Raw genomic sequence first — 21,269 nt, 5'->3', positions numbered from 1 at the left:
CATGTCCATGTTGCTCATGTCTGCTCAGAAGTAAGTCCTGTTGAGTTCAAGGGGATTTACTTTGCGGTCCGTGTGTACAGGATTGCAGCCTACCGGTAATTGCCCTTGGGGTGGGGGTGTAGGGGTAAACGAAAACTTGGTCTGTGTAGGCCCCATAGATTTAAAGCACCTCTCTAAGAGTCCTGAGTACCTTAATTTAACCCCCACAAAGCTACAGTTCCCAGCACCTTTACAGATTACAGTCCCCATAAATTGGTGGCATGTTTGTGTATGCTTTAAATGTATGATGTGTCTGGAGTCAATAAGTGGTTTTTCTATAGTCATGCAGGGGGAAAGTGGTCTTGTGTTTTTTTTAGGAGTGCAATATGTAGGTAGATTAGATGTGAGGCCTTTCTGAAATTGAAGTTAGAAGGTGGTTTTGGTTGAATGGGGAATGCATAACAGTGAGTGCTTCTCTACTTGAATAAAGGGAGTACTGTATCAGATTACGGTATTACTAGGTGTGCTTGTAATTAAGGAGGATGCAGAGTGCATGAATGTGAGATGTGGATGGAAAGTGCAAGGTCCTTTTCTCAGCGTCATTGCATATTGAGCAAGTGTTTTTGAGAAACAGATGTTGACTTACCACCCCATAATTTTGATTACGCCCATAAGAAACCTCTATGTGTACCTACTAAATTTTTGGAGAGGGATACAGTACTTTGATACCTATGTACTCGGTAAAATATTTAACAAAATAAAGCTGAAAGTATATCTTAATATTTACAATGTAAACTCAACACTGATTTCCTAACTCCATTTAATACATAGAAGCTAAAATTAGTGGTACATCCAGTGTAATGAGTATTGAATTAGGTTTGTACTGTTGAAATAATGAATGGTGCTGTGTGACACCAGTGATGCTGTTTTAACACTTAATCAGTTCTTTCCTCCCACAAATGTGTATGATCACTCACTGCAGTATCTTGGGACACGGTGTTCTCTGGGTTGGCATACAGCAGGCATCCTCAAACTTCGGCCCTCCAGATGTTTTGGACTACAATTCCCATCATCCCTGACCACTGGTCATCTTAGCTAGGGATCATGGGAGTTGTAGGCCAAAACATCTGGAGGGCCGCAGTTTGGGGGTGCCTGCCATACAGCTTTTGAACCAGCTAACCTGGAAAGCCTGTTATGCCCTTTTTGATTACGCCCATTTTGGACATAACTGATAGCAATTCAAGGGAATCTCTAGTACAGGCACCCCCAAACTTCGGCCCTCCAGATGTTTTGGACTACAGTTCCCATCATCCCTGACCACTGGTGCTGTTAGCTAGGGTTCATGGGAGATGTAGGCCAAAACATCTGGAGGGCCGCTGTTTGGGGATGCCTGCTCTACCGTGTTTCTCCTAAAATAAGACGTGCCTCTAAAATAAGCCATGGCACGATCTTTTAAAGCTCAAAAAATATAAGACATCCCCCGAAAATAAGGCGTGTTGGGGGGGGGGACCGGTACCTACCATACCGTGCTGAATGGCGCTTCCGTAAGGAACAGGAAAAGGAAGATTCCTGTCCTAGCTGGAAGCGGATGCCCACGTGGAGCGCAAAAGGACCGGGAGCCGGGAGAAGCTGCAGCACGTGCTGTGCAGAGCCTCGGACTACCCTAGCAGGACCCTGCGCGACCCGCAGCTCGCACCATGCAGAGCCCTGACCCAGCTCCAGCCCAGCAAGAGCCGGTAAACGAGTGAACGGGAGCCGGCAAGCACAGCAGCGCCGCGCTCCAGCCCCGCGGGAGCCGCCAACAGCCAACAGCGGCGCTGCGCCGATCCCTGACCCTTCGGGAGCCGGCAAACCCAGCAGCGCCGTGCTCCAGCCCCGCAGGAGCCGCCAAAGCCCGCAGCGCGCTCCGCGCCGAGCTGCAACCCAGAAAGAGCCGGTAAACGCAGCAGCTGTGCTGCGCCGAGCTCTGAGTGAACGGGAGCCGGCAAACCCAGCAGCGCCGCGCTCCAGCCCCGCGGGAGCCGCCAAAGCCCGCAGCGCGCTCCGCGCCGAGCTCCAGCCCAGAAAGAGCCAGTAAACGCAGCAGCTGTGCTGCGCCGAGCTCTGAGTGAACGGGAGCCGGCAAACCCAGCAGCACCGCGCTCCAGCCCCGCGAGAGCAGCCAAAGCCCAGCAAGAGCCGGTAAACGCAGCAGCTGTGCTGCGCCAAGCTCCGGGTGAACGGGAGCCGGCAAAGGCAGCAGCGTGCTGGGCCGAGCCCTGACCCAGCGAGAGCTGGCAAAGGCAACAGTGCGCGGCAAAGTCAGCAAGGCAAAGGCAAAGTCAGCAAAGACATCCCCTGAAAATAAGCCGTGGTGTGTTTTTTTGGAGGAAAAATAAATATAAGACGTGTCTTATTTTCGGAGAAACACGGTAGTAGGAGGACTGTGAAAGACGTCTGGAGAGCTGCTGCCAGTCAAAGTAGACAATACAGAGTTTGAGGGACTGGTGGTCTGATTCAGTATAAGGCATCATCACCTGCTCATTATAATGAGCATATAATTATGTGCTAGGAAGCTGCCTGTGCCACTTTTCAGCACCATCCTATGTACATGCAGCAAAATGCTCATGTTTGCAATTGTCAAATACCTGTATGTTGTTTGCCTTCTATTTCATGTTTAGAAGTGCTTCCCATTTTGTTGTGTTTGAAGTATCCTTCATAGATATGGTACATACAAACACCAGAATAGTAAATGTTACTGAGCTTTACTGCTGAGTTGGCACTGGACACTAACTTTGGGTGTGTGTATGTTACAAAAGTGTTCAAGGTCAGTATTTGAGAAACTACATATATATTGTTATACATAACTGTAAAGCTATGTAGACTTCTCTCTTAAACTGCATTAGATGGAGTAAAGTACCTGTATAGGGAGGTGTTTGTTTTTTTATTAACACTCCACGTGCTCTTGATTGGGTAATTATATGAGAGGCAGATTGTTCATTGTACAACTCTGATGGTCCTGTAAGCATCTCACAATATTGTTGCAATATATTATTTTTTGTTTAGTACCTGGAAGTGCAGTACCACACTCACTGAGTTTCTGTGGGTAACTAGAAAAATGTTTGTCAGATGCTGCTGGCATGTTTGACCTAATACTTGGTTGGATCCTCAAGCAATTAGATCCTTAATAGCTCTTGTAGCAAGACACTCCCCTTATTGGGTTGTTTCTTGTTTGCTTAGTGTTTTAGTTTGGGATCTCAAGAATGTTGATTGGTATATAGCAGACTACAGTATTTGGCTTTTCCTTTCCTTTTGCTTTTAGACCGTACTCCTAGTATTATTCCCAAGCAACATTCTGTGTTAACATGGGAAGGATAGGAACACACTCCATACACTTGTAGTAAAAATGGTACTATGAGTACCTAGGAGTTAACTCTCAATAATACCCCTGCATTTGGGTGCTCAAGTAAACCATTATGTTATGATATTTGAATTTTGATTACTCACCTGGGTAGTCTTGCGGTAAAGAGTGTTTGTTCCCCTGCATATGGGAAAACAGCCTACATTGAAAGGGAGGACTTCAGGCTGGTTCCCACATTATGGTGTTAAGTAAGGGAAGTGGCTTTCGACCCACTCTTTTGCCTAAAATATTAATGCAGGATATATATTTTTAACCCTTAACTTTGGTTGTTGCAAAGTAAAAGTTTATTGCAAGGGTTTGCTGAACCACTCTGTGAACATCACCTGTACTTGTGTCTTTCTAATGAGTAGGCACATTTGAATCAAAGTGAGTGATCACAGCAATATGTTACAGGTGTGCATTAATTACTTAATGTAAAATCACAATATGGGAGATGACCTTTAGTCTTGTATAGAACCAGGCTGCAGACTGCCCAGATGTGCTGCTCTTTGAAGGGAAAAAAAGGTGGTTTTCTTCTATCCTGCCTTTCTGCCTGCTTTCAGTGTTAGAAATGTAAGTGTTCATTCCTGGCAAGAAACTTAGTAAAGGTAAAGGTACCCCTGACTGTTAGGGCCAGTCATGGACGACTCTGGGGTTGCGGTGCTCATCTTGCTCTATAGGCCAAGGGAGCCGGCGTTTGTCTGCACACAGCTTCCGGGTCATGTGGCCAGCATGACTTAGCCGCTTCTGGCGAACCAGAGCAGCGCATGGAAACACCATTTACCTTCCTGCCGGAGTGGTATCTATTTATCTACTTGCACTTTGACGTGCTTTTGAACTGCTAGGTGGGCAGAAGCTGGGACTGAGCAACGGGAACTCACCCCGTTGCGGGGATTCAAACCTCCGACCTTCTGATCTGCAAGCCCTAGGCTCTGTGGTTTAGACCACAGCGCTATCCGCATCCCTTCGGCAAGAAACTTACATGGTGATTTTATTGAAACTCATCACCTAAATTGTTCAAAGGCTATGATGAATGAAAACTAGGAAATTTTCATTATTAAATCAGTATAGAAAATTTTTGTATTTGTAATTCAATCCAGTGTATTTCTCCTCACTGAGATCTGGTCCAGGTGATGTGCATAAGACTGCAGCCTAAATCATTGGTCTGAGTCGGCTTCATTTCTGTGCACTTGTTTTGTAAAAAACAAACAAAAAAGCTGTGTTCTCATTCAAATTTGATTTTGAATTGAATTGAAAGTGCCTACGCTAGATTTTTTCAAAAAATATGTAGGGCCATAGTACTGTACATCATAATATTTTCAGGTTCTCCTTGTGCTTCTTTACTGAATTAAGAAATCCTAAACAAATCCTGTTTACTCAAAACTTATATCAAACTGCATTAGAAGATGGGCATTTTTTTCATCCAGAACTCCCCTGAATTCCGTTCCGGCACCTCTCAGTTGGGCACTATTGCTATTATAAGAGAACAAGGGAGGCGTTCATGGTGAGTTCCGGCACTTCTTTTTCTCGAAAAATAGCACTGATTAGAAGTGTAGCGCGAGCAGAATCTGAGAAGTTGTATTGGATACATACGGTAACCTTGTGTAGTTCTCTTTTCAACAAGGTATCAATAGACCAGTGGACCTGTTTAGACCCCAGTTCATGCATTGATACCGCAGTAAATAATGTGTAGCTCTCATGCACACAAGAGCTTCCTTATTTACCTATGGCAGGGTGACATCCCATTACATGCAAGGAGCTACCCATCACTAAGAGCTCCATATGAGCATTGGAGATCCTGTGAATCTTTAGATCAAAGCAGTAAATTGTAATTAAACGTCAGAAACAGTCCTGTAGATTTTTCTCTATCCATATGCATAATTCCATTTTAATAATAATAGATAAGTTCATATAAGTCATGCTGTGGAGTTGAGTTTGGTACTTTTCCTTCCCAAGATTTATTCAGATGGTAAGTGACATACTAAAGCAGTATCCAGTTCACTCATACCATTTCCCCTGTGTCATTTCCCACAACATAGGATTTTGTTACATAACTGTTCTATAAGTGCCAGCATAGGAAGATTTCAGTCAAGAGCTCAAGTGGATGTTCTCCTCACATAGGAAAAGTGGACCGTTAGTGTTACCAGCTAAAAGCATGTGAAGAGTGCATTAGCCTCTTCTTGGAGTGAACTGTTGGATATTGATTGATTTTGACAATATTTCTGTTCCGAATTAAATACTTTGTTTTACCACTATATTGCTTCACTTGGAAAATGTTTTTGTGCATTCCAAGGTTAAAGAGAATTTAGTGCTCGGAAAGATAATGCAATACTAGGTGTTTTCCCCCTCCCCTATGACTCCATGGCTTGATTCTCATCCACAGTCTTATCAAGGCTACTTGAAATATATAATATATATTCCAGAAAGTCCCAACTGATTGAATGGGTGGTAAATGGCAAATGCAGTTCAATGTAAAAAAGTGTAAAGTGCTGCATGTCACGATGACAAATATTAATATTAAACACATGTTCCTGGAGTCTGAGAACAGGACAGAGACCTTTGGGTCGTAGTGGATAGCTCAATGATAATACAAAATCTATGGTGTGGTTGAATTTGGAATACTGTGTACAGTTCTGGATGCCTCACCTCTGAAAGAATCTTGTAGAGTTGGAAAAGGTTCAGAAAAGAGCAACCAGAGCAATCAAGGGGATCAAGTAACTCCACTGTGAGAAAAGGTTGTCATGTTTGGGACTTTTTCATTTAGAGAAAAGGAGAGTAAGTTGGCGTTATAGAAGTTTATAAAATTCACATGGCTTGAAGAAAGAGGGAGTCTTTCTCCCTCTCTTAAAACGTTAGAACTTGTGCACATCCAGTGAAGCTGTATGTTGGAAGAATCAGGACGAATAACAGAAAATACTTCTTAATGCAGCACATTAAGTTAAACTTAGTTAAACTAAGGAACTCACTCCCACAGAAGGCAGTGATGACCACTGATTTGGATGGCTTTAAAAAAGGATTGGACAAAGTCATGGAGGATAAGGCTATCAGTGGCAACTAGCTATGATGGCTGTGCTCTACCTCCATAGTTGGAGGCAGTAATGCATCTGAATACCAGTTGCAGGAAATCATTTGGGGGGGGGAGGGTTGAATGCTCTTCTGCTTGGCTCATGCTTGTGAATTTCGTTTGGCATCTGGTTGGGCATACTGTGACTAGGATGCTGGACTAGATGGGTCATTTGCCTGCTCCAGCAGGCTCCTCTTCTGTTCTTAAATCTGCACGGGATTATAATTTGTAGGCAGGTTTTTTTGAAAGGCTCAGAATCATTACATGTTTCTAGACCTTATGCTTTTAGAAAATCTTGGAAACATAGGCATACAATGTTGAAAAACATTGTAATAAATTGGATGTTGTATTGGTGCCCATTGGTTAATGAATACACCCTCTTTGTTCTAGGACCATGCCATCTAATACCTATCACTTTGCTATGTTTTTGTTTGTTGCTTGCTTCTGATGTTCCTTGTGCCCTCTATTTTTACATCTGACAACTTTATTTCTTCATTTTAGGCCAAAACAAGTTTCTTCAGCCCATCCAAATTATGAAGTTAACATAAAATAATAAGACAGTTGCTCTCTTTAATCTGTGTTTAGAATTCAGATGTGTCCTCCTGTCCCAGAGGAAAATAGTTAGCAGAAACAAGCATTGCTCCCTTTACAGCCAAAAATTCTTGATTGTAATAACAGAATGGAACATTCTGGAAGGATGTCAACTACTTTACTGAGACCATCTTGGTTACTTTCCTATTGTCCTTTGCTTTTTAGCTGATTTGGCTGGCTTTTTTCTTTCTTGCCTGAGGCTCTTGCTGAGCTTAAGTACCATATCTTCTGGATTCGTGTATTCATGGTCCTTTTCTCTGACTCAAGAAAAGATGGCCAAACTTTAGAAAGTGTAGCTTTCAGTGCTGGATAGCAAATTATGTCAAATGTTAAGCTGTATGAGTAGGCTCAATGTGCTTCCAAGCTGTTGTCAAATGCCAGAGTAGATTCTTTCCTTTTGATTTGCATATGATTCCAAATCCCTTGTTTTCAACTTGCAACTGAATATTTGCATAGACTTGTTTTGGCTTCTTTCTTGGGCTAGTTATGGAAACTCAATCAGAACCAGCAACCAATTTTTTAAAACAACTTTTTAAACTAAGTAAATTTTACTTCATAATATCTGGATATTTTATTTGTTCCTGAATCTTATCAGAAAGGAACAAGTATGTTAGTACTCTGGCCTAGAGTTTTCATTATTTTTTCCAGATTGCATATACACAGTAACAGACATTGCTTTTACTTACCAGTCAAATATCTAGGGGTGTTACTTTTTTACTCCTGTTCTTGGACACGATGGTCACTCATTTATTCTGTTTCATGTGTAAAAGCATTGAATTTGGTGCAATTTTTCCTTCAGCAGGGCTGTGGTATTTGATAGCTCAAACCTTTTGGCAATATCCAGTGAAGTTTTCACTAGCTCAGGGATTTCTGCTAGTGAAACAGAGCTTACCCCTCTTCTCCCTGTGTGCCCCCCCCCGCACTCTCCCCAAATCCTCTTTGCAGGGTTGGGAGAATCTCCAGAACACATTAAGGGTGCAGAGTGTGGCTATTACATTCATGTCTTTCCTGTGACTTTCCTATGGTGTCTTGTTTGCCCCTATTAGAGACAGAATGCTGAACTAGGTACATCACTGGTTTGTTGCAGCAAGGTCATTATGTTGTACTCAATGATTATGGCTGAGCACAGAAGGCTGCCATTTTCACCATTCACATTTATATACCTGTGAATTTTCAGGAGTGCAGCTAGTATAAACCTATCCTCTCAGTTGACCATTGGGCTTCAGCTAGTTGTGTATTGAAAGAAAGAAATGAATGCAGAGGGTCAAGTGCCCTATAGTTTCATGGATTACTATGTAGGCCTCAACAAGTCACTGTTTTCTCACTTCTACAAGTGACAAAAAATATATACTAGCATGTCACATTTAAAAAGTCATATGCGACTTCCAGTGTTTTGTGAATGCATTATCCACAATTTTGGGGCAAACTTGAATATTCATATTGGGCACAAAATGTAGCAACCTGAATTTCTCATGTCTCATTTAAAAACAGCATTTTGGTTTTTTTATGTTCAGAGAATGCTTGAGAAGCCACAGAAACCAGAGAACGACTCAACAGGATTTTCAGTGGGGAGGGATTGAAGTATTAGTACCTTGGATATTTACTTGCTCCTCCTCACAACTAGCAAAAGTGAAATAAATTATGCAAAATAAGTAAAGTAGGCAAATCGGGTTTATCTGCATTATTTAGACAAGCTGGAGAAACAACATCTGTCTGTCTCTAAAACCAAGTCAGATATAATTCTGCGGTGAATGGTGAAAACAGACAGTGATGCTTGCACATGTACAGTATACCCAGAAATACAAATCTAATCTTGGGAAGCCTTCATCATGCATGTACTTATTTAACTTCGGAAAGTACATTGGGAAACTTCCTAGCAAAATCACCATTTGTTCTTAACATTTTGTTTAAAGTTAACAACAAACTAATACTTAACCTCTGTAGCTGACCTGATCTGGACAGCCACCTGCTGATGCTTTACTGATGTTTCGGACAGTACTGTATAATACAACTTTGACTTTTCCAAAAGGTATTAGATATTGACAAGAAAACAGATGATTGGAGTACTGTCTTTGCAACTCAGGCAGTGATTTAACCTTTTATTTGGTGGTTGAGGGTGTTTTTTTTTAATGAACATGAAATGTGATTTTTAAAGGTTGTGCAAATCTCTATTTTCCAGAAAATGAACTAGAACTTATCTTTTTTGCTTTAGGCTTTCAGATAAACTTCTGTGAAAAAGCACAAAGTAAGCTACATGTTTTATAGTATTCTGCTATTTTATTTTATTTTATTTTTATATCATTCTTGGTACTGGGAATGTGTCCACTGTTGATCTAACTAACCAGCCATGCATTAATACATGGGCAGAGCTTCCATTTTTCATCTTGCTACCCAAATCTAATTCTGTTGATCTGTCAATAATTCTTTAGTATCTCTTATACTTCTTGGATAGTAAACTAGAGGTCACATAGATAGTTGTTCCTAAACTGTTACGAATGAAAGATTTAAGACTTTTATAAAATGAAGTGGAAATACAGATATTTGGGGTTTAATGATGTCTAACCACTTAGTGGAAAAGTAGTCATAGGGACTGAGAGGATTATTTCAGTAGGGGCCGAAGTCACCTTAGTGTTTCTGCTCTTGTTTTAAAGTTTGGCATGAACTGCTTTGCATTGGCCTTGGTAGCGTGACACAGTAAACCAAACTATGGCTCGCATTCACTTTGCTCCTGCCCAGTCAGTTTGGTATAGCAGCGGTGCCAAAGTTTGGCTTAACAATTCATCTGAAGGTGGGATTGTGCTTAAACTCTACGCTCCTTAACTGTGATGTAGTCAAGAGCAAACCTTGGCTACAGACCATGATTAAGGAGGAGATAACCATAGATCGGTGTGTGGATGATACACTAAGCCAACCTTGGCTTCATTGTTGTGCTGAGCTAAAATAATTGGGGATCATCTAAGGGGTTGCGTTCTCCCTGGGAACTAGCATGTTTGTGGTAAGTTATGGTTTGGCTTAGTGTTATATGGGAATGCGACAATTGTCAAGCCATCAATCCAGTAGTGTAATGTCTAATCTGATTGGCACTGGCTCTCCCAAGATCTCATGGAACAGTCTTTCCCACTGCTACCTGAGATCATTTGAGTGGAGATGCCGAGCTTCTAACTTTAGTCATGCAGAGCTTGCCCTCTGCGACTGAATCAAGGTATTCTACTATGGGCTCTAGTTGTAATTTAAATTACTCAGTAGTGCTTTCTGTGTACCTTTGGAATGATAACTTTTGAAAACATGACTGGATACATCATTTTGAAACTGACGTTTCTATAAAAGTCAGGAAAAATTGTCAGTCACTATCATCCCATGTTCGGATGATTAATGGAAGCTCTGCACAATTAATTTTTTCATTGTTTCATTCTCTTATGGCATTCATTTTTTAAAAAATTGCTATGTTCATTATATCATTATGATTGCCTGCCATGCTTTAGTGGGAACTTTATTGGAGACAAAAACAGCACTGCTAGCATTCCCCCCTGCCCCTTCTACTGGGTACACCTTGTATAGTTAAACACATCCATCTTGCATTCAGGCTGCATATATTTTTCATTTTTATTTGAAGCTAATGGATATGCATATTTAATTTTGAAATGATGAAATGCTTGTAAGATGACTATTGATGCTTAGTGATTTGCTGCCTAAGGGTTCTAAAGATGATCCCTAGTAGGAAAATGGTAATCAAGAAATGCAAAACAGTTTGTGCCCCAAATATCACCACCAGCTATCTAGACAATCAGAAATGTAGTTTACCTCCTATTCCAGTCCTATGGTACCTCTGGGAAATGCTATTTTGTAGTCAGTTTGTAACGCATTTTTGCAGCACTGTGAAGATATATACCTAGAAGGGGGGCAAATGACAAGAAAAAGTAAACTGAAAAGATTCAAGCGGTTTCTGAGATAACTTGCATGGTGTTTTGGCACCTTGTATTTTCCTGTCACAATGACACGTCTGTTGTTGTGTAGAATGCTGTTTTATTCTCTTGCGCCTCTTGCAGATAGTGCTATTCCCATGGATGAGGAAGTGCTAGTTCTTAAAAGTGAGGGCCATAACAAAAATGAAGGTAATTTTTCAAACAAACAAATAGGAGCTGTGGGAGCTTCCAGATTGGGCCATGGGGGCGAAGGGGAACTGTCTCTGCTGCAGCCCTGATCTAGATAAGAGGCCCCATAGCTACTACTGGTAACCACAGGAGGATGGGACCCAGGTTGAGACTAGGGTTAAAGCTTCCCTTCTCCATCCTGTAGTTCCAATCCAGTTTTCAGGAGTCCTTGGTTCCTATTTACTTTTTAAAAGTGAAGTGAAAACCATCATTTCTGTTTTGTCCCTGAGTTGTGGTCCCTCCAAGCAAGAAGCTTGTGTTAAACAAGAACTAATGCTTTAGCCTTCTTTTCCCCTCTGGCTTCTTATGCTCTACCTATTGCTTGAATCTTTGTCTTATGACTTCATTCTACAGTCACCACTTCGTGCCATTAAGGACTCCTGTTTTTAGGGTGTGTGTGTAAGCAGATGGCTTCTTAAAAGATTAATGAAGTTGTCCATAGCAGTATATTTCTAGCAGAAATAATAAATGGGGACTGATTAACTTGGGCAGCTGTGAAGGTCACAGCAGAAAAAGTAGCGTAAGTAGGTAGACCACAGATTATTTGCATATTTTTATTCATAATGAGCAAAGCTTATAAAATTTGTATAAGCCTTGTGGCCATCAAGTCATAGTTCTTAGACATTTCAATACTCTCTATGCCTCTGTTAATGCAATTTGCAGGCACTCCCTTCCTAAATACCTTTAATTAGAAATCAGTTCAAGTGATTTAAGTGGAACATAATTTCATGTAAGTATGCTTTAGGGAACATGTTCCAAAACTGGTGATATTTGTGATATTTCTGGAGGTGGCTAACAACTGACAGTGGTTTTAATCTTAAGTCTTAGGAATATGGTCTTTCCTTGCAAACAAATATTCCCTGTGGAAACAAATATCCTGGTTATTTGTATTTTTTGCAGCTTTTATACCTTAAAACTAACTACATGAAAGAGTTTTGAATTCCCAGAAGATCAGAATTGCGACACAATCTCTCAAATCAAGAAATAGTATTAATTGCCCCAGTTTGGGGGGGGGGGGGAATGAAAGAAATGGAGCAGGATGATCAGTGATTTCCTATGCAATGGGGGTATGTTGATGGTTCACTGGAGAAAGCATTTAGAAGCAGTCCTGCCCTGAGCACCCTCATTTCTTTTCTCTCTGGGCAGTATTCAACTAAATCTTGTGCTAGCACAAGGGGATTTCCCCTCGTTTCTTTCTCCCACATGCATCCCATGCCATCCCAAAATCCCTGAAGGATAGGGAAGAAACCCCAGAACAGATTTAGAGGGCATGCAAGCGGAAGATGGGGAGAACATTTCATTGCACAGGGTGAAATCCTTGTGCTGACCTTAGCACTATGCTCCACTTTAGCTCCACCTTAGCACTATGTTGAATACAACTCAGCACCTGCTAGATCAGTCAAGAACATGGCTCCCATTCCTGCAATCTTAAAAAATGTTATCCTAACCAGAGAGATTATCCCAATTTTTTCCATAACTAGTTTTGGCAGGAGGGTTACTTTCCATTCTCCCTAAACGTGTCAAAATTATTAACCCAATCTATCCATCCATTCTTCCTCTCTGTAGTAGTTGTTTTCAAATGAGTTTCTAAAGAAACAAACCTCTTATTAAGCTGGCAAGTCCCTGGTTCACACCTGATCTATAATGATGGTAATGTCCTGGCTGGGGTTTTTAAAAAACCTTTCTCCTGTCCACACACTTAAGTCTTCATGCAGCGAGAAGGTGACTAGCTACAGAATTCTGGCAAACTCAAGAGAATCAGTGACTGATGAGCGCCATCTCCACTAAGGAGGAGTTGTTAGGAATATGTTGCAAGAAGTATTTGGGGAGAGTACTACCAAAAATAACACACAGAGAAGCCCTAGCAAATGGTACAATTAAGGCAATGTGAACACATGATGTGGATAATGTGGATGAGTGCACTAGCTCTGAAGTCACTTGTTCTTTCCAGGCTTCTAAAATGTGCATGTGTCTGCATATAAATGACCTTCCACACTTTATACATTTGCCTTCCATTTGCTGTAAGATGACTGAAACAGTGATGAAGGGAAGGGGTGGAGCAAATAATGCTAGAATGCTCATCCTACTGCCCTCCCTATTATGCTTAAATTGACCGGACTTTAAAACATACTTTGGACTAGAGAAGTAGTTTCTTCAATTCCAAAGTAGTAACGAGAGAAGCGCTAGAAGCTAAAGTGTGAGACATAGGGGCAAGACCTGGAAGGTGGGGATGGTTCTGTACACCCACCACAAATTAAGGAAGAGGCTTGTCCTTTTTAATACTCCATTCTGTCCTTTCCCATTATTTGGAATCTCAAAAGGCAGACCAGGGCAGTGCTACTTGAAGTGGTGGTCCATGTATTTGTGCTCGTCTGCGAAGCATCAGCTGCTGGTCCACAACAACACCACCACAGCCCAAGTTGGGAGGGATGTTTCAGGGACCAAATATGGTACCAGTTCCTGGCACATCAGTGGGGTGGGGATTGCTGGTCCACCACATCAGACAGTTTGAGAAACACTAAGGAATGCTTTCAGGACAGCTATTTTTCTGCTGTCTGAATACTTAGCTTTCAATACTACTTATGAAACAAATCATCAGCTTGTAAGGAATTTCTGCAAAGGGGAACAGTATAGTCTGCCTTTTGGTTGAAGATCTTTAGGTTATACCACTGATATTTATTCCCAGGTCATCCATAACCAGGACAGCTACATGTACTATTTTTGTTCATCAATACGAGATTCTCTTAGCAAAATTCTTACACTGTAGTTTAAAAGAGGTCCTTCCTTCTCCTGCATAGCAAAGTGTTTTATTGAACCGTGTGCTGCTTCACAACCCAACCCTCTGGAGTAGATTTTGTGGGGGAATGAAGGAAGGCTTGAATAAAATCATCCCGTCTCTTCTGCCTACTGGAGAATCCTCTGAGAAGAGCAGGATCTCTGGATTCAAGCTCATTATCTTATCTCTATAATGCCTTATTTGTATTTGTCATCACTAACTCCCATTTTGCACCACTGAAAACATTAATTATTGGGAAGCACATGAGGAATTGTCTGCTCAGCCCTAGAGTTGCCCTCCAAAGGGGCCAGGCAGCAGAATGTATTGATGTCCAAGTGGCATCCTTCCAAATTATTGGTCCTAAAGCTAAATTCTAAACAGAAAATGTGGCAATAGTATGCACAGAAGACAGGTATAAAGATGGGTTGGTTGTGCACAGCATTCTTTCTACACTCTTGGCTGGACTGTCTTTTTATTGATTTAATACTACTAATCTCCATATCTGCTGTTGGGAGGCGCAGAGGTCAGTGTGTAAATCAGTGCAGTTCCCATGTTGAATGTGAATATTGAGTACGTGTACTGCATCCAACAACCAAGAAGTACCCTACAACAAGGCCTTATTCTTCAGATGTGATCATTTTTGTTTGTTTCTTTCTCCCAATTTTTCCTGGAACAGAATACAATGATGGCATTCGTGTACCAGGTTCTGGTCTTGTAACAGCATCATTGTAGTTTCTGGGGAAGACAGAAAAGGCAACCCAACTCTGATCTGCAATAATGCTATCTGTGCACCAACCTGGTGCATAATGTGTGTATACAGAATCAAGGAACTAAACCCAACGTTTATTTCATATGTACTGCTTAAATCTGTAGACACAGACTAGGTCACAAAAATCAGGTTAGACTTTTAGTAAAATAGGTATGGAGGTTTTTTGAGTGGATTTTTTAAAAGTAGAAGTGTTTTCTGTTTCAGGCATATCTAGAATTGCATTCAATTAGATAGGCTTCCCAGCTTTTCAGAATTAATAGCCCAATGTTGCAGGTGTATATGAGTTAATCCTCTTGTTCTTGCAGCATCAGAAATAGAGCCTTCATCTTCATTTCCTTGTGAACTCCCTTGGGAGGTATGAGGCTCTGGTGGTGTCACACAACAGTGTGATGTCAATGAAAGCTAGCAGAAATTACCTAACTAGCTTTAGTGCATTATATATCCATAGACTTGGGTTTATTAATTGGGTCTTGTGTCTCGTGGGGTTTCTCTGATTTGGGCCTTTCTGGTATTATCTGAACCACTAAGTTGCTGATACCATCTTTCCTGTTAACATGCAGAAAGCGGTGAGGAAGATGCACTCCTGCAGTTGCTTTTAATCTACTGTTTAGATATGTCAGTGTAGTGTGGTATGATTGAGGCTTTGTGGTAAGCCATATGCCTTTAGCTTGTGCAAATGAAAAGTTTGAATTAGCTGCTATATATGTGCGTGAGCATGTGATGGATGAAAGAATATGAGGGTGACAAAAGAGCAATACAGCAAAAACAACTTGAGGTTAAAATGCATGCCATGTTGGTTTAGTTGACTTCTTGCTTATGTTAGACACTGATCTGAGATGCAGGGCCAAGGTGCTCAAGACCATACTGTACAATCCTATACATGTTGACTTAGAAGTAATTCTCATTTGAGTTCCGTAGGGTTTACTCCTAGGTAAGTGGTTATGGGACTGTAGGCTAAATCTAGCAGGCAGATTTCTGAAGTGTCCAGTTGATCACTCTCCTGGAAATGAATCCCATCAATTCACTTCCTTGTTAAAGTGTGTTGGTATTAATGTGTCATATGCCAATCATTCCTATGCATTGCAAGGGGGTTGAACTATATGACCCTTGTGGGTCACCGTGCAATTCTATAATTCTGTGATTTAATAACAGGAATGTTAATAAGCTGTTTTTAAAAACTTAGGTCAGTTCATCCCTTCGTTAACAAAAGGAAGTGCATTATTTTTAGAAATACTCAAATTTTGCATCAGAATTTTAATTCTGTTATTGAGTTAGACAGTTCAAATTCTTTTCCTCAATGTGTTAAAATAGATCAAGTTTAATCCAAACATTATTTCCATAACCTGTCTGTCTGCACAAAACATTTATTATTGAAGTTTGCTAAGTGGAATCTGTGCTATGGTGCCTCATTAATCTCCTTTACTTCTTCTCAAACTGGGGCTTCCTGCTTCCTTGACATGAAGACTGTTGCTGTGAGGAGATAGGAGGTATGAAAAACCAGTCAGTCAGTAAACGTGGGGTGGCTTCGGCACACTTCATTGCAGAATACATGGTAGTAAAATGTTTGATAGGCTCAACTTTAAGTTCAACTGCAGCTTTAACTTGCCACTTGCTATAGTTGTGAGATACAGCAATGTATTTATGCTTAGGAAACTTGCACACATTTATAGATGCTATATGTATTAGTATGCCAGCAGATTCTTCTTCTTTTTTTTAAGCGAGGAGTTCCCCATTCCCCATTGGCTACAAAAAAAGCACATGTACACTTGCTCTCTCAACACCTACTGGCATGTGCAAGTATGTCCTTACTCTCTTGCATTCACACATTCAGGCTCGCAGATACATGTGCATATGCTAGCATACTCCTATATGCACACTGATCTTTATTTCTCATGCCCAGAAATGTTTTCTCAGTTGCATGCAGACCTGCACATCTCCACCAGCATTAAAGGAAGAGGTTCTAGTAGTATAATTGTAAAAACAAGGGCATTTGTAGACCAAAGAAGCTGTTTGTCAGATGCAGACTTGCTCAGCGGCTCAATTTGGTGTTAAGTGCAGAAGCCCTGTCCAATGACTAATCTATTGATAATGCAATATTAAATGTTCATTGTTTATATGAAATGTTTCATGTAGGGAAGAATATGTTATATTTTTGGTTCTGGTTCATTTTGGATGCTTTCAATACAGTAACATATGTTCTCTTGCCGAAAAAGAGTGTTTTTTGTGTGTTTGTTTATCTCTCAGGTAAGCGCAGAGCACTGAAGTTGAATTTTGCAAACCCACCTTTCAAATCCACAGCGCGATTTACTTTGAACCCTGGAGTTCCTTTTCAGAATCCACACATGTGAGTATCAAGCCAGAAATTCCACCAGATGGAACCATTTTGAAGTAGGAAGATAAAGCACTTTCCTTTGTCACACGAATTTTGTAGGCAGTTCAAAAGATAAAATTGTAGTCTGGACTGAGACGTAGGATGTTCTGTTTATGTAACATTTTCTCATGTATTTTTGGAACTTCAAATAAGCTATTTTACCTAAAGCCTTAAAGCAAGACTACTCCTTTGAACTGTACAAAAAAAAAGTCCTGTCATTTGCTGGTAAGTCATCTCCATATGGCAAGGGTAGCTAACCTGTGGTCCTCCAGATATTATTGGACTACAAATTCCCAGCAGCCCCAGCGAGCGTGACCAGATGTAGCCCCACGCTGCCAACGGCAGTTTAGCCACTCCTGCCTTATGGTTAATCTCATTCACGGACTGCATAAACCTATACCTGCTGCTTTTCAAGTTTGCAGAGTTTTTATTCCTGTATTTGTTTTTAAGATATTTGTGTGAGAAATCTTAGTTTTAAAATTGAGGCGATTCTTTTTTTAGAAATCTAAGAGGTGGTGAGAAGTTACTAGAACCCTGTAAGTTTCCAAGAAAGGTATTACGGACAGCCTTATATACAGATTCAGTGTAAAGTGGAGTATCCAACAATTGGTTGCTTAATGCAGCAGAATGTCTCTTGAAATACAAGCCTTGTGTCCTCAGATCCACCAATCTGGACTGATGGGTGACTTCTCTGGCTGTGCAGTCAGCATCTCCTTTATATTCCCTTGTGAGGTTTTTGAACTCCGGCAGAGTATAAGTCCTCAGAGCTTTGTGCCTGCCATTCCTCCAGTTGCTTGTACTTCCTTTGGACAATTCTGCCATGTATGTGTGTCTGTATGTTGCTGCTTTGTACATATAGCTCAGAGCTTTCTATTTCCCATGAATATATCAGTTTCATTTCCTTATTTAGAAACTCTTCCTTGTTTTGATTCTAAATCTATCCAGGTAATTATAGAAGGACTTTGGAAAAGTATTACTGTTATGTATATAGTCAGTTCTGAAAACCAGAAGATGGAGATATTTCAGTAGACATTCTTATAAGATGTCCAGTTTATCATCCAAGAAGAGAAGCAAGGTTCAGCCTGCAGAGTTCCGACATCCAGCAGTACCACCATTCATAAAATGTCATATTAATTTCAGAATTTAGGACTTACTCCCCATGTTAGAATATATAAGCTAGCTGGACACAATCTTTTCACAGTAACATCATAGGTCATTTATATAGTGGTTCTGCACAACTTTTGTCTTTCAACTTTTTCTCTTTGATAGATTTCACCTTCATAAGACCTTTATTCTTAGTAGGTTAACTCATCACCTTCTAGTGACTTTCTTTAATAGTGATATTTTTCATCCAGTGACTTTCTGAACTGGAATTTCTGTAGATAATAGCTGTTCTTGTCTGGCAGTTCATCTTGCATCTAATAATAAAATCCCTAATTTCAGGCTCATCAGGCAGCTGATGGTATTGCTTTGAATTTAAGATTATTTTGATAAAGTAGGTTGGGCAAAAGGAGAACTAAGTTTTTTCTGCAACAGCCAGCTTCCAAAATACTGTGAATTAGGGTTTTTTTCTAGACCACCCACTGTATAGATAAATATATCTTACATTTGACACTGAACATCATCAACAATCTGTTTTGAGAAGAAACTTGTTATGTAGTCTCTGAAAGGAAGCCTGTTTCTATCATAAAATTTGTGTTGGGTAGTTCTTTTGAAATGGGAAAGGCTTGTTTTATCCATTTGTCCCACTCACCTTTACAAACTCCTCATTTAATATTTAGGCTGCAATCCTATACCTGCTTACCTAGGAACAAGCCCCACTGAAGTCAGTGGAGCTTGCTTCTGAGTGGTCTTGTTTAGCATTGCATTGCAAGTGTTCAGTGGTTAAATTTTTTATCATCTTTCTTAGGAGGTTTACTTAGGATGGTTTTCTTATGTCTCAGAAGGTTTTCTTAGGAGCTGGTATATTAACAAGTAAGGATCATAACATCTTATAAAATCTCATTCTTTTTTAAAATCTTTTGCTAATGTGGGTTTTTCTAATATGTCATTCTTCTTCCAGACACCTTTCCTTGTGTTGGATATTTACTTTGTTACCTGGTATGGAAGTCCATATGTGCTATGAATAAGGCAATTTGTTGTTATTGGATTAAATATTGTTTTCCAGTCATTGCAGATTGTGTTTCAGTAGCTGGTTATTATTCTTCATTCTATGAGTTGGTTGTTATTCATTGTATATAAAACAGCAGCTTATACATAATTGTGTTGATTAGATTTTGGGGATATAGTTTGTCATCCCATTCATCTAGATGGGTAATGCTGAAATTTCAGAGAGGATAGTTTCTACTGTGGAGGCTAGGCATTTAGGCTTAGTTTTGAAGGCTTTATCCTATTTTTCTAAATGATTGAAAATGTTGGACAATTTGCTTGATCTTTGTGTCCTTGAAGCTAATAGCAGTCCTTGGTTATACTGCTCCTTACCCACATTTAATTGCCCCTTAGGCATACTTGGTTGGGTTCACAGGTTGTGTTCAGGGGCTTCAGTGATGGAATTTTCAGATAAGAAATTGCAGCTGTCATTACAGGCAGGTTGAGGACAGGAATGTATCTTCTTTAAAGCTCTTCATTCCAAGATTTTCTCTGTCCAGAATTTAACTGCCCCACAAAAAAACAGCTATGGAGGAGATTACCAAAACACATTGTTCAGGTGAAAAGTGGTTTCAGAAGGGGATAAATATACTTGGTGATAAGTATCAATGTGGGCTTCTCTGTTTATAAGGAAGATTTTAGCATAATGTTAACTTTCTTTCTGTAGAATTTGTGGTTGGCTACTTTATTCAAGGTGAAGCTGCCTGGTTTGTTCTGCAGCTATATGTAAATTAGGCCGAAAGCTTTGCGGAAAACTGCCAGTGTGCCCACCACGAGGTTAGAGTTTCTTCACACTTCATTGTGCCTTGTCCTGTCACCTTGGCTAGTTAAGGAGCAGAGTTATTTATGTGTGTTGCAAAAGTTACTTTATGTGCTAACATTGTGGTTAAAATGATGTTACATACATGTAATTGTAATATGTCTTTATCGGTCCTATAAGTTTAACTTGACCAATTTAAGACTAGTTACTCTGACTTGATGTTTTTATGGTGTGTCTATGTCCTTGCCAAAGCTTGAATTAGATCTCCTGAATTAGCAGTTACCTCAGATGCCACATGTATATAAAGGCAACAACTTATTTGCGTGTGTTGCACATGAGCATCAAATTGACCTGGAAGTGGCTGGAAAAGGGAACATAATGCGGCAGAGTGGGCTTATGTGTGCTCCACCATCGTGCACAGTAACCTGGCACGCAACCCCCACACAAATCTGGGGTTGCCTGTAATTCTTTCTTCTGTGTAGTATAGATTGACAGAGATTCTCATTTTGTGTTTTGTAAACAGTGTAGTACTTCATTTTCATAATTTCACCATAGAATATTAACATAGCAACAACTTCCACAGTGGGATGGTTTACATAAGTCCTATGGTAGATCAGTGTTGTTACTTCCTGCTCTTCCATTTCCCCCTCTGGCTTGGCTTGGGTTCTTCTGATTGGGTGGATTAGGGTCAAATTTTTCCATAGATTGATTGTAGATTATTCTGAAAGTTTGTAGAAGTGGTAGATATACAGTCTTCCATGCACATGAGTCTGTTGCTTAATTCTAGGTAAACTGTACAGTAAGATACAGAATGCACAATAACATCTGTAGACCCTAGGGGCTGTTCTGGTACTGTGGTGATTTACATTTGACTCACCACTGTTGCAGCCCTGGTTGGATATTTATATTCTATGGAGCCCTGTTAATGAGTACTGGAGGCTGATACAGTGAACCATTGTTGAGTCTATGAATATTTCATGTTCCTTGGTGCTTTGCTGCCATATTGCAAAAGATCAGACATAAGAGCTTTCGCTGCACAAAGGCACAACTGGGAGATACAACATTTTGGCAGAAGAGCAGCAAGTATGCTTCTTCCCTGTTGCAGTGCAGCTGTGTTTGTTGGACAGTCACTGCAGAGAGTGGGGAAAGCATGTACATACATGGCTTTCTTGAAAGTAAGAGGCCAGGTAAGAGTTTTTTCCAAGCTGGTTCTGCCCTATTTACTGAGGTTTTGCTGCTTCAGCTAAAGCATATTTGTAAGCTCTGGCATTCATTGGGGTG

At 40.5% G+C, this 21,269-nt stretch overlaps 1 protein-coding gene across 9 annotated transcripts in view; it reads left to right on the top strand.

Moving 5' to 3' along the window:
• MAP2K4 (mitogen-activated protein kinase kinase 4) overlaps positions 1-21,269 on the top strand; it is a 50,331-nt gene that overhangs the window by 1,060 nt on the left and 28,002 nt on the right. For 3 of the 9 annotated variants that reach the window (XM_035104633.2, XM_060271818.1, XM_035104628.2), the window contains exons 2-4: positions 9,226-9,258; positions 16,173-16,196; positions 16,954-17,053. In XM_035104633.2, coding sequence (XP_034960524.1) covers positions 9,226-9,258; positions 16,173-16,196; positions 16,954-17,053 — 157 coding nt within the window. The remainder of the gene's footprint in view (positions 1-9,225; positions 9,259-16,172; positions 16,197-16,953; positions 17,054-21,269) is intronic. The other 6 variants (XM_035104635.2, XM_035104631.2, XM_035104634.2 and 3 more) reach the window with 3 other exon arrangements.

The sequence above is a fragment of the Zootoca vivipara genome, chromosome 2 (genome assembly GCF_963506605.1).
Source record: "Zootoca vivipara chromosome 2, rZooViv1.1, whole genome shotgun sequence".
Taxonomy (NCBI): Eukaryota; Metazoa; Chordata; class Lepidosauria; order Squamata; family Lacertidae; genus Zootoca; species Zootoca vivipara.
The sequence above is the reverse complement of the archived record's forward strand: the minus strand, read 5'-3'. Positions and strand labels throughout refer to the sequence as shown.